The following is a 14,349-nucleotide window of genomic DNA, read 5'->3' on the forward strand; positions in this document are numbered from 1 at the left end:
CCTCTAATCCTCTAAGTGATCACGTGATCCAAATCAACTAAACCATGTCCGATCATCACGTGAGATGGAGTAGTATCAATGGTGAACATCAATATGTTGATCATATCTACTATATGATTCACGCTCGACCTTTCGGTCTCCGTGTTCCGAGGCCATATCTGTTATATGCTAGGCTCGTCAAGTTAAACCTGAGTATTCCGCGTGTGCAACTGTTTTGCACCCGTTGTATTTGAACGTAGAGCCTATCACACCCGATCATCACGTGGTGTCTCAGCACGAAGAACTTTCGCAACGGCGCATACTCAGGGAGAACACTTATACTTTGATAATTTAGTGAGGGATCATCTTATAATGCTACCGTCAATCAAAGCAAGATAAGATGCATAAAAGATAAACATCACATGCAATCAATATAAGTGATATGATATGGCCATCATCATCTTGTGCTTGTGATCTCCATCCCCGAAGCACCTTCATGATCACCATCGTCACCGGTGCGACACCTTGATCACCATCGTAGCATCGTTGTCGTCTCGCCAATCTTATGCTTCCACGACTATCGCTACCGCTTAGTGATAAAGTAAAGCATTACAGTGCAATTGCATTGTATACAATAAAGCGACAACCATATGGCTCCTGCCAGTTGCCGATAACTCGGTTACAAAACATGATCATCTCATACAATAAAATTTAGCATCATGTCTTGACCATATCACATCACAACATGCCCTGCAAAAACAAGTTAGACGTCCTCTACTTTGTTGTTGCAAGTTTTACGTGGCTGCTATGGGCTTAGCAAGAACCGTTCTTACCTACGCATCAAAACCACAACGATAGTTTCTCAAGTTGGTGCTGTTTTAACCTTCGCAAGGACCGGGCGTAGCCACACTTGGTTCAACTAAAGTTGGAGAAACTAACACCCGCCAGCCACTTGTGTGCAAAGCACGTCGGTAGAACCAGTCTCGCGTAAGCGTACACGTAATGGCGGTCCGGGCCGCTTCATCCAACAATACCGCCGAACCAAAGTATGACATGCTGGTAAGCAGTATGACTTATATCACCCACAACTCACTTGTGTTCTACTTGTGCACAACATCAACGCATAAAACCTAGGCTCGGATGCCACTGTTGGGGAACGTAGTAATTTCAAAAAAATTCCTACGCACACGCAAGATCATGGTGATGTATAGCAACGAGAGGGGAGAGTGTTGTCTACATACCCTCGTAGACCGGCAACGGAAGCGTTGACACAACGTAGAGGAAGTAGTCGTATGTCTTCCCGATCCGACCGATCCAAGTACCGAACGTACGGCACCTCCGAGTTCTGCACACGTTCAACTCGGTGACGTCCCTCGAGCTCCGATCCAGCAAAACATTGAGGGAGAGTTTCGTCAGCATGACGGCGTGATGACGGTGATGATGTTCTACCAACGCAGGGCTTCGCCTAAGCACCGCTACGATATGACCGAGGTGGAATATGGTGGAAGGGGGCACCGCAAACGGCTAAGAAACAATCACGAGGATCAACTTGTGTGTCATGGGGTGCCCCCTTGCCTCAGTATATAAAGGAGGGAGAGGGGGAGGTGCGGCCGACCCTATGGGTGCGCTTGGAGGAGTCCTACTCCAACCGGGAGTAGGACTCCCCCTCTTTCCTTGTTGGAAAAAGGAAGGAGGAAGGGAGAAAGAGGAATGGGGGGCGCCGCCCCCCTTCCTTGTCCTATTCGGACTAGGGGGGAGGGGGCGCGCGGCCTGCCCTGGCCGGCCCTCCTCTTCTCCCTTATGGCCCATGTAGGCCCAATAACCCCCGGGGGGGGTTTCGGTAACCCCCCGGTACTCCGGTAAAATCCCGATTTCACCTGGAACGTTTCCGATATCCATAGTCCATCGAATCCTTACCCAAAACTTGAAAACTTCACAACACAAAACTTAAGTAGAAAACTTGTGAGCTCCGTTAGTATAAGAAAAATAAATCACCACTTCAAGGTACTGTAATGAACTCATTATTTATTTATATTGGTGTTAAACCTACTGTGGTCAAACTTATATATGGTTCATACCCTCCGATACTACTCATAGATTCATCGAAATAAGCAAACAACACATAGAAAACAGAATCTGTCAAAAACAGAACAGTGTAGAAATCTGGATCAAACGTATACTTATGGAACCCCAATAATTCTAAAATAAATTGCTGTACCTGAGGAATTTATCTATTAATCATCTGCAAAAATAATTAACTAAATAGCACTCTCCAAATAAAAATGGCAGCAATTCTCGTGAGCGCTAAAGTTTCTGTTTTTGACAGCATGATCATAAAGACTTCACCCAAGTCTTCCCAAAGGTTCTACTTGGCACAAACACTAATTAAACATATAAAACCACATCTAAACAGAGGCTAAATAATTTATTTATTACTAAACATGAGCAAAAAGCAAGGAACAAAAATAAAATTGGGTTGCCTCCCAACAAGCGCTATCGTTTAACGCCCCTAGCTAGGCATGATGATTTCAATGATGCTCACATAAAAGATAAGAATTGTAACATAAAGAGAGCATCATGAAGAATATGACTAGCACATTTAAGTCTAACATACTTCCTATGCATAGGGATTTTGTGAGCAAACAACTTACGGGAACAATAATCAACTAACATAGGAAGGCAAAACAAGCATAACTTCAAAACTTTAAGCACATAGAGAGGAAACTTGATATTATTGCAATTCCTACAAGCATACGCTCCTCCCTCATAATAATTTTCAGTAGCATCATGAATGAATTCAACAATATAACCAGCACCTAAAGCATTCTTTTCATGATCTACAAGCATAGAAAATTTACTACTCTCCACACAAGCAAAATTCTTCTTAATCGGAATAGTGGGAGTATCATAAGAGACTTGAATACTATAAATTGTTTCCACATTAAAAGAGTAATGTTCAGGAAAAGGGTAATCATAATCATGACAAGTTTTATAAATATAATCGTCACTACTTTTTATAGCATATGTATCATCACAATAATTATCAGAAGTAGGAGGCATGCTATCATCATTATAAATTTGCATATTAAAACTTGGGAGACTAAAAATATCATCTTCATTAAGCGTAGCATCCCCAAGCTTGGGACAAACATTAATTGCAGCAAATATATTCTCAAAAACATCATCTTCATCAAACATAGCATCCCCAATCTTGGGTCTTTTCATATCATAAGCATAATCACTCTCATCATTAATAGTATAGATAGCACCAATAGTATAGCAATTATCATATTCGTCCAAGCGAGTGCCAAAAAGATTTCCAAGATCATAAGAAGTATCATTATATTCCACAGTTATATTTTCATGAGGCACAATAGTAATAGGAGCAGCACTATTTGGGAGAGCTATCTTTTTACCCCCTCTTCCTTTTTCTTTTCTTCTTCTTCACCACATCATGTGTGGGTTCAATCCTCTTTTTGGAGCTCCTTATTAATGAGATTGGTTGAATAGGAGGCTCCTCCTCGTTACCTGATTCATCATAAGAAATAATAGGAGGATATTGGGAAGTCTCTTCCCTTTCATTAGTATTCTCTTCATCTTCTATTTGTTTTGTTTTCTTTATGTAATTGGCAATATAAGGATTTTCAATGCAATTCACCGCACAATACATATAAATTTCCTCTAGGTCAAAATGAAGAACTATATCAAGGGCAAATTTGGGAATATCCTTAGTTATACATTTCATTTCTTCGTAGCCCATAAGCAAACTAAGTTCATTATAATGTGCAAGGGAAATCAAGTCATCACAATTTTGGACACGATTAGATCATGAAACAATTTGCATCGGATAATTAAATGACCACGTTCATTACAAAGCTCACAAGCATGGCCAACATAATTTAAATTTTCTTGCAACAATTTAGTTTCTAAGTACTTATGCTTCTTGCAATATCGATCTTCTCTATTTGGTGTGTACTTACAAACCCAATGTACTCCACAAAAATTGACATGTTTATAGGAGACATTTTCATCATAACTAGTGCAATCATCATTAGTATCATGGATATTCAAAGAATCCGTACTAACAACATTTCAATCATGCTCATCATTCAGAGATTTAGTGCCAAACATTTTATAGATTTCTTCTTCTAGCACTTGAGCACAATTATCCTTTCCATCATACTCATGAAAGATATTAAAAAGGTGAAGCGTATGAGACAAACTCAATTTCATTTTTTAATAGTTTTCTTTTATAAACTAAACTAGTGATAAAACAAGAAACTAAAAGACTCAATTGCAAGATCTAAAGATATACATTCAAGCACTCACCTCCCCGGCAACGGCGCCAGAAAAGAGCTTGATGTCTACTACACAACCTTCTTCTTGTAGACGTTGTTGGGCCTCCAAGTGCAGAGGTTTGTAGGACAGTAGCAAATTTCCCTCAAGTGGATGACCTAAGGTTTATCAATCTGTGGGAAGCGTAGGATGAAGATGGTCTCTCTCAAGCAACCCTACAACCAAATAACAAAGAGTCTCTTGTGTCCCCAACACACCCAATACAATGGTAAATTGTATAGGTGCACTAGTTCGGCGAAGAGATGGTGATACAAGTGGTATATGGATAGTAGATAAAGGTATTTGTAATCTGAAATAATAAAAACAACAAGGTAGCAAGTGATAAAAGTGAGCGTAAACGGTATTGCAATGTGTGGAAATAAGGCCTAGGGTTCATACTTTCGCTAGTGCAAGTTCCCTCAACAATACTAACATAATTGGATCACATAACTATCCCCCAACATGCAACAAAGAGTCACTCCAAAGTCACTAATAGCGGAGAACAAACGAAGAGATTATGGTAGGGTACGAAACCACCTCAAAGTTATTCTTTCCAATCAATCCGTTGGGCTATTCCTACGAGTGTCACAAACAGCCCTAGAGTTCGTACTAGAATAACACCTTAAGACACAAATCAATCAAAACCCTAATGTCACCTAGATACTCCAATGTCACCTCAAGTATCCGTGGGTATGATTATACGATATGCATCACACAATCTCATATTCATCTATTCAACCAACACAAAGGACCTCAAAGAGTGCCCCAAAGTTCTACCGAAGAATCACGACGAAAACATGTGCCAACCCCTATGCATAGGTTCATGGGCGGAACCCGCAAGTTGATCACCAAAACATACATCAAGTGAATCACGTGGTATCTCATTGTCACCACAGATACGCATGGTAATACATACATCAAGTGTTCTCAAATCTTTAAAGACTCAATCTGATAAGATAACTTCAAAGGGGAAACTCAATTCATTACAAGAGAGTAGAGGGGGGAAGAAATATCATAGGATCCAAATATAATAGCAAAGCTCGCGATACATCAAGATCATATCATCTCAAGAACACGAGAGAGAGAGAGAGAGAGATCAAACACATAGCTACTAGTACATACCCTCAGCCCCGAGGGAGAACTACTCCCTCCTCGTCATGGAGAGCACCGGGATGATGAAGATGGCCACTGTAGAAGGATTGCCCCCTCCGGCAGGGTGCTGGAAAGGGTCTAGATTGGTTTTCGGTGGGTACGGAGGCTTCTGGCGGCGGAACTCCCGATCTATTGTGCTCACCGATGTTTTTAGGGTATATGGAGATATATATAGGCGGAAGAAGTACGTCAGGGGGGCCAGGAGGGGCTCACGAGGGTGGAGGGCGTGCCCAGGGGGGTGGGCGTGCCCCCTGCCTTGTGACCTCCTCGCAGATCCCCCGATGTGCACTCCAAGCCTTCTGGGCTTCTTTCCTTCCAAAAATGAGTTCCGTGAAGTTTCAGGTCAATTGGACTCCGTTTGATTTTCATTTTCTTCGAAACCCTAAAACAAGGTAAAAAACAGAAACTGGCACTAGGCTCTGGGTTAATAGGTTAGTCCCAAAAATGATACAAAAGTGTATAATAAAGCCCACAAACATTCAAAATAGTAGATAATATAGCATGGAGCAACAAAAAATTATAGATATGTTGGAGACGTATCAAATACCTAGTTCAATCTTGTTACTAGCAAGTCTCTTTACTCGTTCCGTAATACATCATCCCGCAACTAACTCATTAGTTGCAATGCTTGCAAGGCTTATAGTGATGTGCATTACCGAGTGGGCCCAGAGATACCTCTCCGACAATCGGAGTGACAAATCCTAATCTCAAAATACGCCAACCCAACAAGTACCTTCGGAGACACCTGTAGAGCACCTTTATAATCACCCAGTTATGTTGTGACGTTTGGTGGCACACAAAGTGTTCCTCCGGTAAATGGGAGTTGCATAATCTCATAGTCATAGGAACATGTATAAGTCGAAGAAAGCAATATCAACAAACTAAACGATCAAGTGCTAAGCTAATGGAATGGGTCAAGTCAATCACATCATTCTCCAAATGATGTGATCCCGTTAATCAAATGACAACTCATGTCTATGGTTAGTAAACTTAACCATCCTTGATCAACGAGCTAGTCAAGTAGAGGCATACTAGTGACACTCTGTTTGTCTATGCATTCACACATGTATTATGTTTCCAGTTAATACAATTCTAGCATGAATAATAAACATTTATCATGAAATAAGGAAATAAATAATAACTTTATTATTGCCTCTAGGGCATAATTCCTTCACGTATATCAGGCCCCACTTTTCCTTTCCATTGGTCTGATTAATATACTAATCACAACTTTCTCTTCCATTGTTTTGTTTAACATTTCTCGTAATATAAATTATTTGAGCAGTGATAATTCCCTGCTTATGTAAACACCTCGGTGTACAACTCTATCGGTAATACCCTGTTACTATTGTTGATGACATTCGGGGGAATCGCTCATGGAGGGCCTCTACATCAACCTTGCAACCTCTCCGATGATGCATGATTAGTTCCTCGCCGGACCTGCATGTCCATAGTAGTAGCTAGATGGCCCCCTCTCTCTTTTTGATCTTCAAAGATCAATATGATGTAATCTTTTGTGGTGCGTTTGTTGGGATCCGATGAATTGTGGATTTATGATCAGATTGTTCACTGAAAGTAATTGAGTTATTTTCTGAACTTTATTATGTGTGATTGTTATAGCTTTGTATTTCTCTCTGATCTGTCCGTTTAGTTTGGCCAACTAGATTGATTTATCTTCAGTAAAAGAGGTGCTTTGTGGTAGGTTTAATCTTGTGGTGTCCTCACCTCGTGACAGAAGGAGTAGCAAGACACATGTTTGTATTTTTACTACTAAAGGTAAAATGATGGGGTTCGATCATATTGCTTGGTCTTATTTTGTCTACATTATGTCATCATTATTAAAGCATTACTCTGTTTGTTATGAACTTAATATGTAGAGAGGCAAGCATAGAAGCAATCTCAAAGTGGAGTAATAGTATTAGATGCAGATGGATGTCGGTCTACTTGTCACGGATGTAATGCCTATGTACGGATGTAATGTCTTGATGGGGTTTGCATCTACCATCTTGAACCTCTTTAGCATGTCTTGGATATGTTTGGCTTGGTTGATGAAAGTTCCTCCTCTCATTTGCTTGACTTAAATTCAAGGAAGCACTTCCACTCTAATACTTTATTTTTGTATTTTGTAAATACTTTAGTCACCTCCTTGAAAACCTTTTTACTAAGTATACTCCAGTTCTACCTTTGCATCATATCTTAGTTGTAGGCAGCCTAGGCATAGTAGACGTTAAATGCGTGGATAGTTGTGTAAGTGGCATAAAGGAACTTGAGACATTAGGAAACCTACCTTTAGCCTCCTTTGGTTCAACACTCCATATGCTTCCGCATCCACCTTGGAGAGTGCTGCAATAACTCCCTGCATTTGGGGACTATTAGGTCTGGTCGGTCTTGTGCTGTTGTTGCGTTGCGCTCGCTAGGCGCTAGATGGGTTAGAGCTAGCTGGGGTAGGCTGGTTTGTTTTCTTTTTTCTCTATTTAATTTCCTTTCCTTTTTGAATTTGATTTCAACATCAAAATTGCTCCAAATTCTTTTAGGAAAAATAATAGAGACTCACTTTAATATTTCGAACTTAGGAAAATACTTTTCAGCCCAAATTAAATAATTATTTTTTCACCCTTTGGGACATCTGATTTACCTCCCTAATTGAATTAGGGTTCAATTATTTTCCAGTTCTATTTAGTGCTTCAAATGATATGTGGGATTCAGGAAATTATTTTCCAACCAAAAATATTATATACGAGGGTCACACACATTTTGTAGGCTGAATTTTGGTTTCATAAATAAAACCTAAGATGATTTTAGGGTTCTTGATAATTCTGAAATTATTTTGAGCCACAAATAACAAATAATTCTATCAAATCATAGTAAATCTAGTTAAGATCAATCAATCACTTACAAAAAGATTTTTTATTAACCCTAACTTATTTTTTACACATTCCAAAATTTGCAAAATTTTGGGATGTGATTTTTTGCAAATTCAACAATTGTTTGTGAACTTTTGCAAATTCAGTAATTGTTCGTGAATTCAATTTTTTTTAAAATAAAATGTTTTTAAATTTTAAAAAGTGTTTGAAAATTACTCTTGGATTTAAAAAAAATATATTTAGGAATTGTAAAAGTATTTGCAACATTAAAAAATATATTTGCGAGTTCAAAAAATATTCACATATTTGAAAAATAAATATGTATTAAAAATGTTGGTGATTGTTTCTTCACGAATTCAAAAATATTTGTGAATTCGAAAACTCGGGATTTTTGAAATGGAATAGGAGGAAAAAAATAAAAGAAATCTCTGGGAAGGTTCCCAAAACCGAAAAGGGTTTTGGCTGGTCTAAATGTGCATAGCGGCACCTTTTTTCTTGAACACAGTGTAGACGTAGACACTTATACATATGCACATACATTCACCCATATCAACACACACACACCCTATCCCTAGGAGCACCTCTGGAAGACTAAGCCGACACATTATCTTGAGATTGATAAAGTCGCCACAGACGCCTTCGTACTCGACGGGAACGTCTCCTCCCACTGAACGCACATCGTCAGAAGACTTGAAATAAATCTAAGAAAATGCGAGCACCAATGTCAAGTCTAGAATTTGAATTCTGATACTCCGGAGATACAACGGTCCTCCTAACCTTTCTACGACAGATTGATACGCGTGCATAGCGGCACCTAGAGGGATAGGTTACCATGCCAAAAAGTTGGGTAGCCAAAACTTGGTTAAGATTTTGCTTGCCAATAAATTGGTCAGTATATATAGATAAAAAGGTAAACTAAAATTGGTAGTGGAGCAAATTTTTTTTTTGCGGAAATGGTAGTGGAGCATTGGCAGGCACAGTCCTTGCCTAGTCCTAGACACGAAGCGGGTGTCTTGAAAACCAGAAGTTGGTCGAGCTTGGCAAGGATAGATGTGGACTCCTCTCGACCAAAGCGCATCCCATGCGCCTGCACGCCAACGTTCTCGCCGACCGGCCTGTCTCCTCCACGAGTAAAATCTTTATCCGCGACCGCGAGAACCCAAACAAGCTGAACCAAGGCTACGGCGCTACGCGGCGGCGGCGGCCAATGGGTGGATCTGGTACGCCTGCTCCGCTCGTGGAGGAAAAAAGCATGGCCGGAAAGCCACCACGTGGTAACCACCGGGAAGGCATGGGCGGTATTGGTGCGTCCGGCGCCTCCGGCCGGGACAACAAAATAATGCCAGGGAAGGCTCAGTGAAATCCTGGCCGCACGGTGGTCGAAACCGTGACGGAGTTGGATCATTAGACACACTGGGGACTGAGTCAACCCGCACCCAGCGTTGCGCTACCATGAGCAGGAGCCTACTATACTTTGTAGCAGCCGCTGCGCACGAAGGGTGGTTGGTCAAACCCACTTCATACATGAGACACGAAATTTGGGGTGGTTCCACTTGGCCCCCGTCCCTGCGTTCAAACGCGACGTCAAAAAATATACACAAACAGAGCAACGCTTTCGCCAGTTCAAACCTTGTAGAAACTATAATAATGGTACTACAAAGAACTGGTTTGTGGCGGTACCCCTTGGTATGTGCCCATAAAAATGGAAATTGAATTCTATGGGGAAAAAATGAGATGAAGGTAGTAAGTAGCATCGCCACAAAATTAAGATTATTTCTAAGCTCCACAGAAGAATCCAATGCGCATCAAGTGTCAGGCTTCAGGCATGCCATGCATCGTCTCTGTACCATCCACAGCCATGGTTTTCTTTACTGTTGGGAAGTGGCATTTTGCTTGTAGCAATATTCTTTTCAGTTATTTACCTGTTGAAAAAGAACAAAATGCATTTCCTGAAGATACCGTGGCGGACTCTAAACCAGAGTCTCTTAAATGAAAACTTGCAAATAATTTGTTATGTACCTTTTTTTTGCGGGAGAATTAGTTAGCATATGCCTAAGTAAAATATTACTCCTAGCAAGTTTATGGTAGGTAAAGAAAAAGCTCAAATCACGAGGAAACAGCAAGCCGAATGTCTTGCAAGCGGCAAGACGCAAATCATGTTTTGCTTGCCCCCGAAGGTTCGTGCCAATCCCCTTTCCCACTGATTTGATTTTTTTTTTGAGATTCCACTGATTTGATTTCAGAAGCAATCAAAACGAGAAAAACAACCCCCAATAAAGTAGCTCCCTCCCCGACCGACCTGCGCCGACTTCCTAGCGGCCAATACCGATCTCAGCCACCACGTCACCAACCCCACCCCCTCCAACGGCTAGTTTTCGGATCGACGCGATTGCGCCACGTACCCCGATCCGCCACGCGTATGGCCGCGCCCCCGCCGTCCGATCCACGCGTTCAAGCCCCCCACGCGGTTGGGCGCCAACCCACCTCGATTTCGAAAAGAATATATCCGCAAATTCCCACCGTCCATAGCGGTACGCACCTCCCCCACTCCCACTGACCGGTGGACCATCTTACTCCCTGACCCACCCCCCAGTGATACATTCTGGTTGCCGCGGTGCGCCAGGGCGTGAGCCGGAAAGATCTCCTGCGCGAGCACGACCCCCCAGCTTTGGATTCCGGGCGGTTCCTACAATTTTCTGGAAACACCCCTGCTGGAAGGGTTTTCGAGGTAGGTTCCCCACCCCGAGTATAAATTCAGCCAGGGGGAAGAGGTCAAGCTGTTCCCACATTTACCTCGTCAGGTCCTCCCAACACCATAACTTAGCAGGTAGGTTCGCTTAGAGTTCAGCCGAGGTTTCTCCATCAGCCAAGCCCAATCGGATTAGGGAAGTGTGCTGCGCGACTCCGGAGTGAGGGATAGGAAGGAGGAGGAGGCTTCAGCGGAGACCCAAGGGAGAAAGGTGTGTGGAATCGATTACATTCACTTGCTCTGTTTCCTTTCAGTTTCAACCCCGATCGTGGGATCTCGTTTCCTTTATCTGTTTGATCGAGGTCGTGATTGCTGTTCTGCTCCGGCGAATCGCGGTGAATTCGTGGTGTTTATTTGGAATCGTTTATTTTGGGCTGGAAAAAAATCATTTGCAATCCCCCAAACTTTGCTGTTCTGTTCCGATTGTTGCTCGTTAGCTCTGCGAAGCGGTTCAAGTAGTTCGCGGAATGTTGTTTCTCGGGGGAATCTGTTTTGAAAGTGCGTTGAAGAGAGGTTGGATTTTTTTTTTTTTTTTGGAAAATGCTTGAGGTTTCTGTTGGAGTTTATTGCTCCCAGAGTCTCTCGAATTGGGGGTTTATAGATTCATATGAAAGTGGCTGCTGGGTGTTTCGGATGTTTCCAACAAAAATGCGTTTAAGTTGAATTACTGATGCAAAGTACTTCGAATTTTATTTATTTGCTGCCGAATTAACCATTTCTTCTTAATAATTCTGTGCAGATCTCAATCAGATAGGCAACTGCAGCAGTAGAGTTCAACAAGCGAAAGCGAAGATGGCAATTGGACAGACTATGCCGAAGGGGTCTCTCGCCACCAGCTTGAGCTTCCCAAGCAGCGGCAGCACAAGGATTCTGGGGAGGAAGAGGGTCGCTGTTTCTCCGGCCCCGAGCTCCTCAGGCCCGCACTCCCCGGTGCGGACTCTGCGCAAGCAGCGCAGCATTAGGTTCCACATGGACGACACCATCTGCCTTCTTGAATCGCTGCCTCAAGATGTCTTGGTAATTACTACCCCAGACCCGTAGTGTTCCATTTGAAATCCGTTCTTGTTTTAGATGTGTTGCTCATCCCAATTTGGCGAAACATTTCAGGTCAAAGTCCTGTGCAAGGTGAACCACAGCGACCTGAGGCAGCTCCTCCTGGTGTCGAAGCCAGTCAGCGAAGCAGTAAGCACTGCTGATCCCTCTCTGCTAAACCCAAGCCCTGCAGTGAAATTCCTTGCCCAAGTAGACTGACATTGTTCTCCTCAATTTGATCTGTGCAGACAGTGGTTGCTAAGGAGCTGCATTTCGCCTTCGCGACGCCGTCGAAGGCCTCCGCGGATGGGGAGGAAGAAGACGATGGCCCCGGGGCGCCCAAGCAACACAGGGTTGCACGGTCGCGCTGCCGGGGCATGAATTTGGCCGGCGTCGCCGTCAATCTGTCGGAGTCGTTCAGCAGCTTGATGTCAGAGGTGTAGGTGTACATACCACGGCACGAAATTTCCCCGCTTGTACTTGTCCATCGGAGCGCTCTTTTTTCTTCATAGGCCACGTCGAACAGAAACACTTTAGTTAGTGATATGTGTAGTGATCGATCATCATATGTGTTAGTAGTAAGTTATATATGGTCATTCTTCAATGCTGCGATTGAAGAGGACACGCTGTTTTTTTTCTGTGTACTGTATGTAATAGTGCAAGTTATATGTAAGTGTCTGAGCGTTGGAGCTCATCGGAAGAGTATTTAGTGTAAGTTATATGTAAGCGTCAGAGTGTTGGAACTCATTAGAAGAGAAGTCTCTTCTCACTTTGTGTATGCTGTAGTGTACGATCTCTGTATACTCGTGTGCACGGGAAGTTTCTCTTATCAATAAAAGTAAAATCAGTTTTTTTTGGTCAATCTACTTCACCCTGTTTACCTTGTATACCTGTGCGGTTGATTATCTGAAATATGTGGATTAAGACACCTCTATTTTCATTACTCTTCATGCAATTCCATGGTGGCAAGTTCTGAAAGTGAAGTCACCACTCTGTAGAATCAGATCTGTCCGACCATCTTGCAGTAGAAGTTTCAGAATTTCGGCTAGTCCAGCAGCAATCACTCCAAATATGATGCCGAGCCTCAAACTGGTTCCGAAGGAGACGCGTGTGATAAGCAGCCCGGTTCAATGAATCTGCACCTCTGCAGCCGTCCACTGCACACCACTGACTGCACACGGTCTCTGCTTTACCGAGGAAAACAGCAGGTGCGCGGTTCTTGCACACGGCGGCACACGGCTCGAGTTCCTGTAAACAACGCTAGTGCGCGATCTGAACAGGAAGCAATTATGCCGCCTTGTTAACAACCCACTGGCATAGGATACACGATTTTTTTTAGAGAACGTTGGACTTTATTAATCAAGCAAACAAATTACATAAAGTCTCCCAGATACAATCCGAAACAGAATGGAAGATACAAGAACTCACAGAGTCCACACTAGATCTAGCTAGAACATGAGTTAAAATATTACAATGCCGACGAACATGCATAAAAGAAACCAAAGGCAAAGGCACAAAGGTCGTCTTGATATCAGCGATGATCGAACCCACCATAGAGCGATCCCGTGTCGACGACTGTAGCCTTTGCACCACCGAGAGACAGTCGCACTAAAAGATCGCACGAGTATAATTTTCCTGGCGAGCTAGAAACACCGCCTGACGGAGAGCAAGGGCCTCAGCCACTTCAGAAGATGAAACACCAGGTAGAGGTTCTGAAGCAGCTGCTACACATTGGCCGGAATGATCCTGCACCACCACACCCACCGCAGCAAACCCACGCTCCGAAGAGACCGCCACATCAGAGGACACCATCAACGTACCTTGCGGTGGCGGAGACCAACAGAAGCTAGAAGCAGAAGTCTCATGCCTAGTTGCAGCTCCAGGCTTGAAAATATGCTAAAAAATTTATATCAACCTAAGCCCGCGTCCTCGCTGCAGTCCGCTTCGGATGAGGGGGGTCAGGCTCATTGCGGGCAGAATTTCGAGCCTCCCAGATGTGCCGCAAGGTGACCGTGATGATGTAGATATCTTTGTCCGTTCCGCGAGCAAGCAGGCTGAACAACCATTGCTTCAATGAAGTGAAAGACGAGAGACACAGCTTGATGCCAAAAGCGCCCTTGATCTCCTCCGAGATAGCTCTTGCATGGGCACAAAAGAGCAATGCATGTTCAATACTCTCAACTCGTCCGCAGAAAACACAGTCAGTCCTGGTAGGAACCTGACGCCGCTGCAGCTGCT

The 14,349-nt window shown here is 43.0% G+C and overlaps 1 protein-coding gene across 1 annotated transcript; it reads left to right on the forward strand.

Moving 5' to 3' along the window:
- The first annotated feature begins 11,112 nt into the window (after nucleotides 1-11,112).
- Nucleotides 11,113-12,973, forward strand: LOC119354146 (F-box protein At1g61340-like). The gene is made up of 4 exons (XM_037620859.1): nucleotides 11,113-11,290; nucleotides 11,819-12,096; nucleotides 12,187-12,261; nucleotides 12,360-12,973. The coding sequence occupies exons 2-4, from the start codon at nucleotides 11,872-11,874 to the stop codon at nucleotides 12,552-12,554; spliced, it is 495 nt and encodes a 164-aa protein (XP_037476756.1). The 5' UTR covers nucleotides 11,113-11,290; nucleotides 11,819-11,871; the 3' UTR covers nucleotides 12,555-12,973.
- Nucleotides 12,974-14,349: the final 1,376 nt, after the last annotated feature.

This window comes from Triticum dicoccoides, chromosome 2A, assembly GCF_002162155.2.
Source record: "Triticum dicoccoides isolate Atlit2015 ecotype Zavitan chromosome 2A, WEW_v2.0, whole genome shotgun sequence".
Classification (NCBI taxonomy): Eukaryota; Viridiplantae; Streptophyta; class Magnoliopsida; order Poales; family Poaceae; genus Triticum; species Triticum dicoccoides.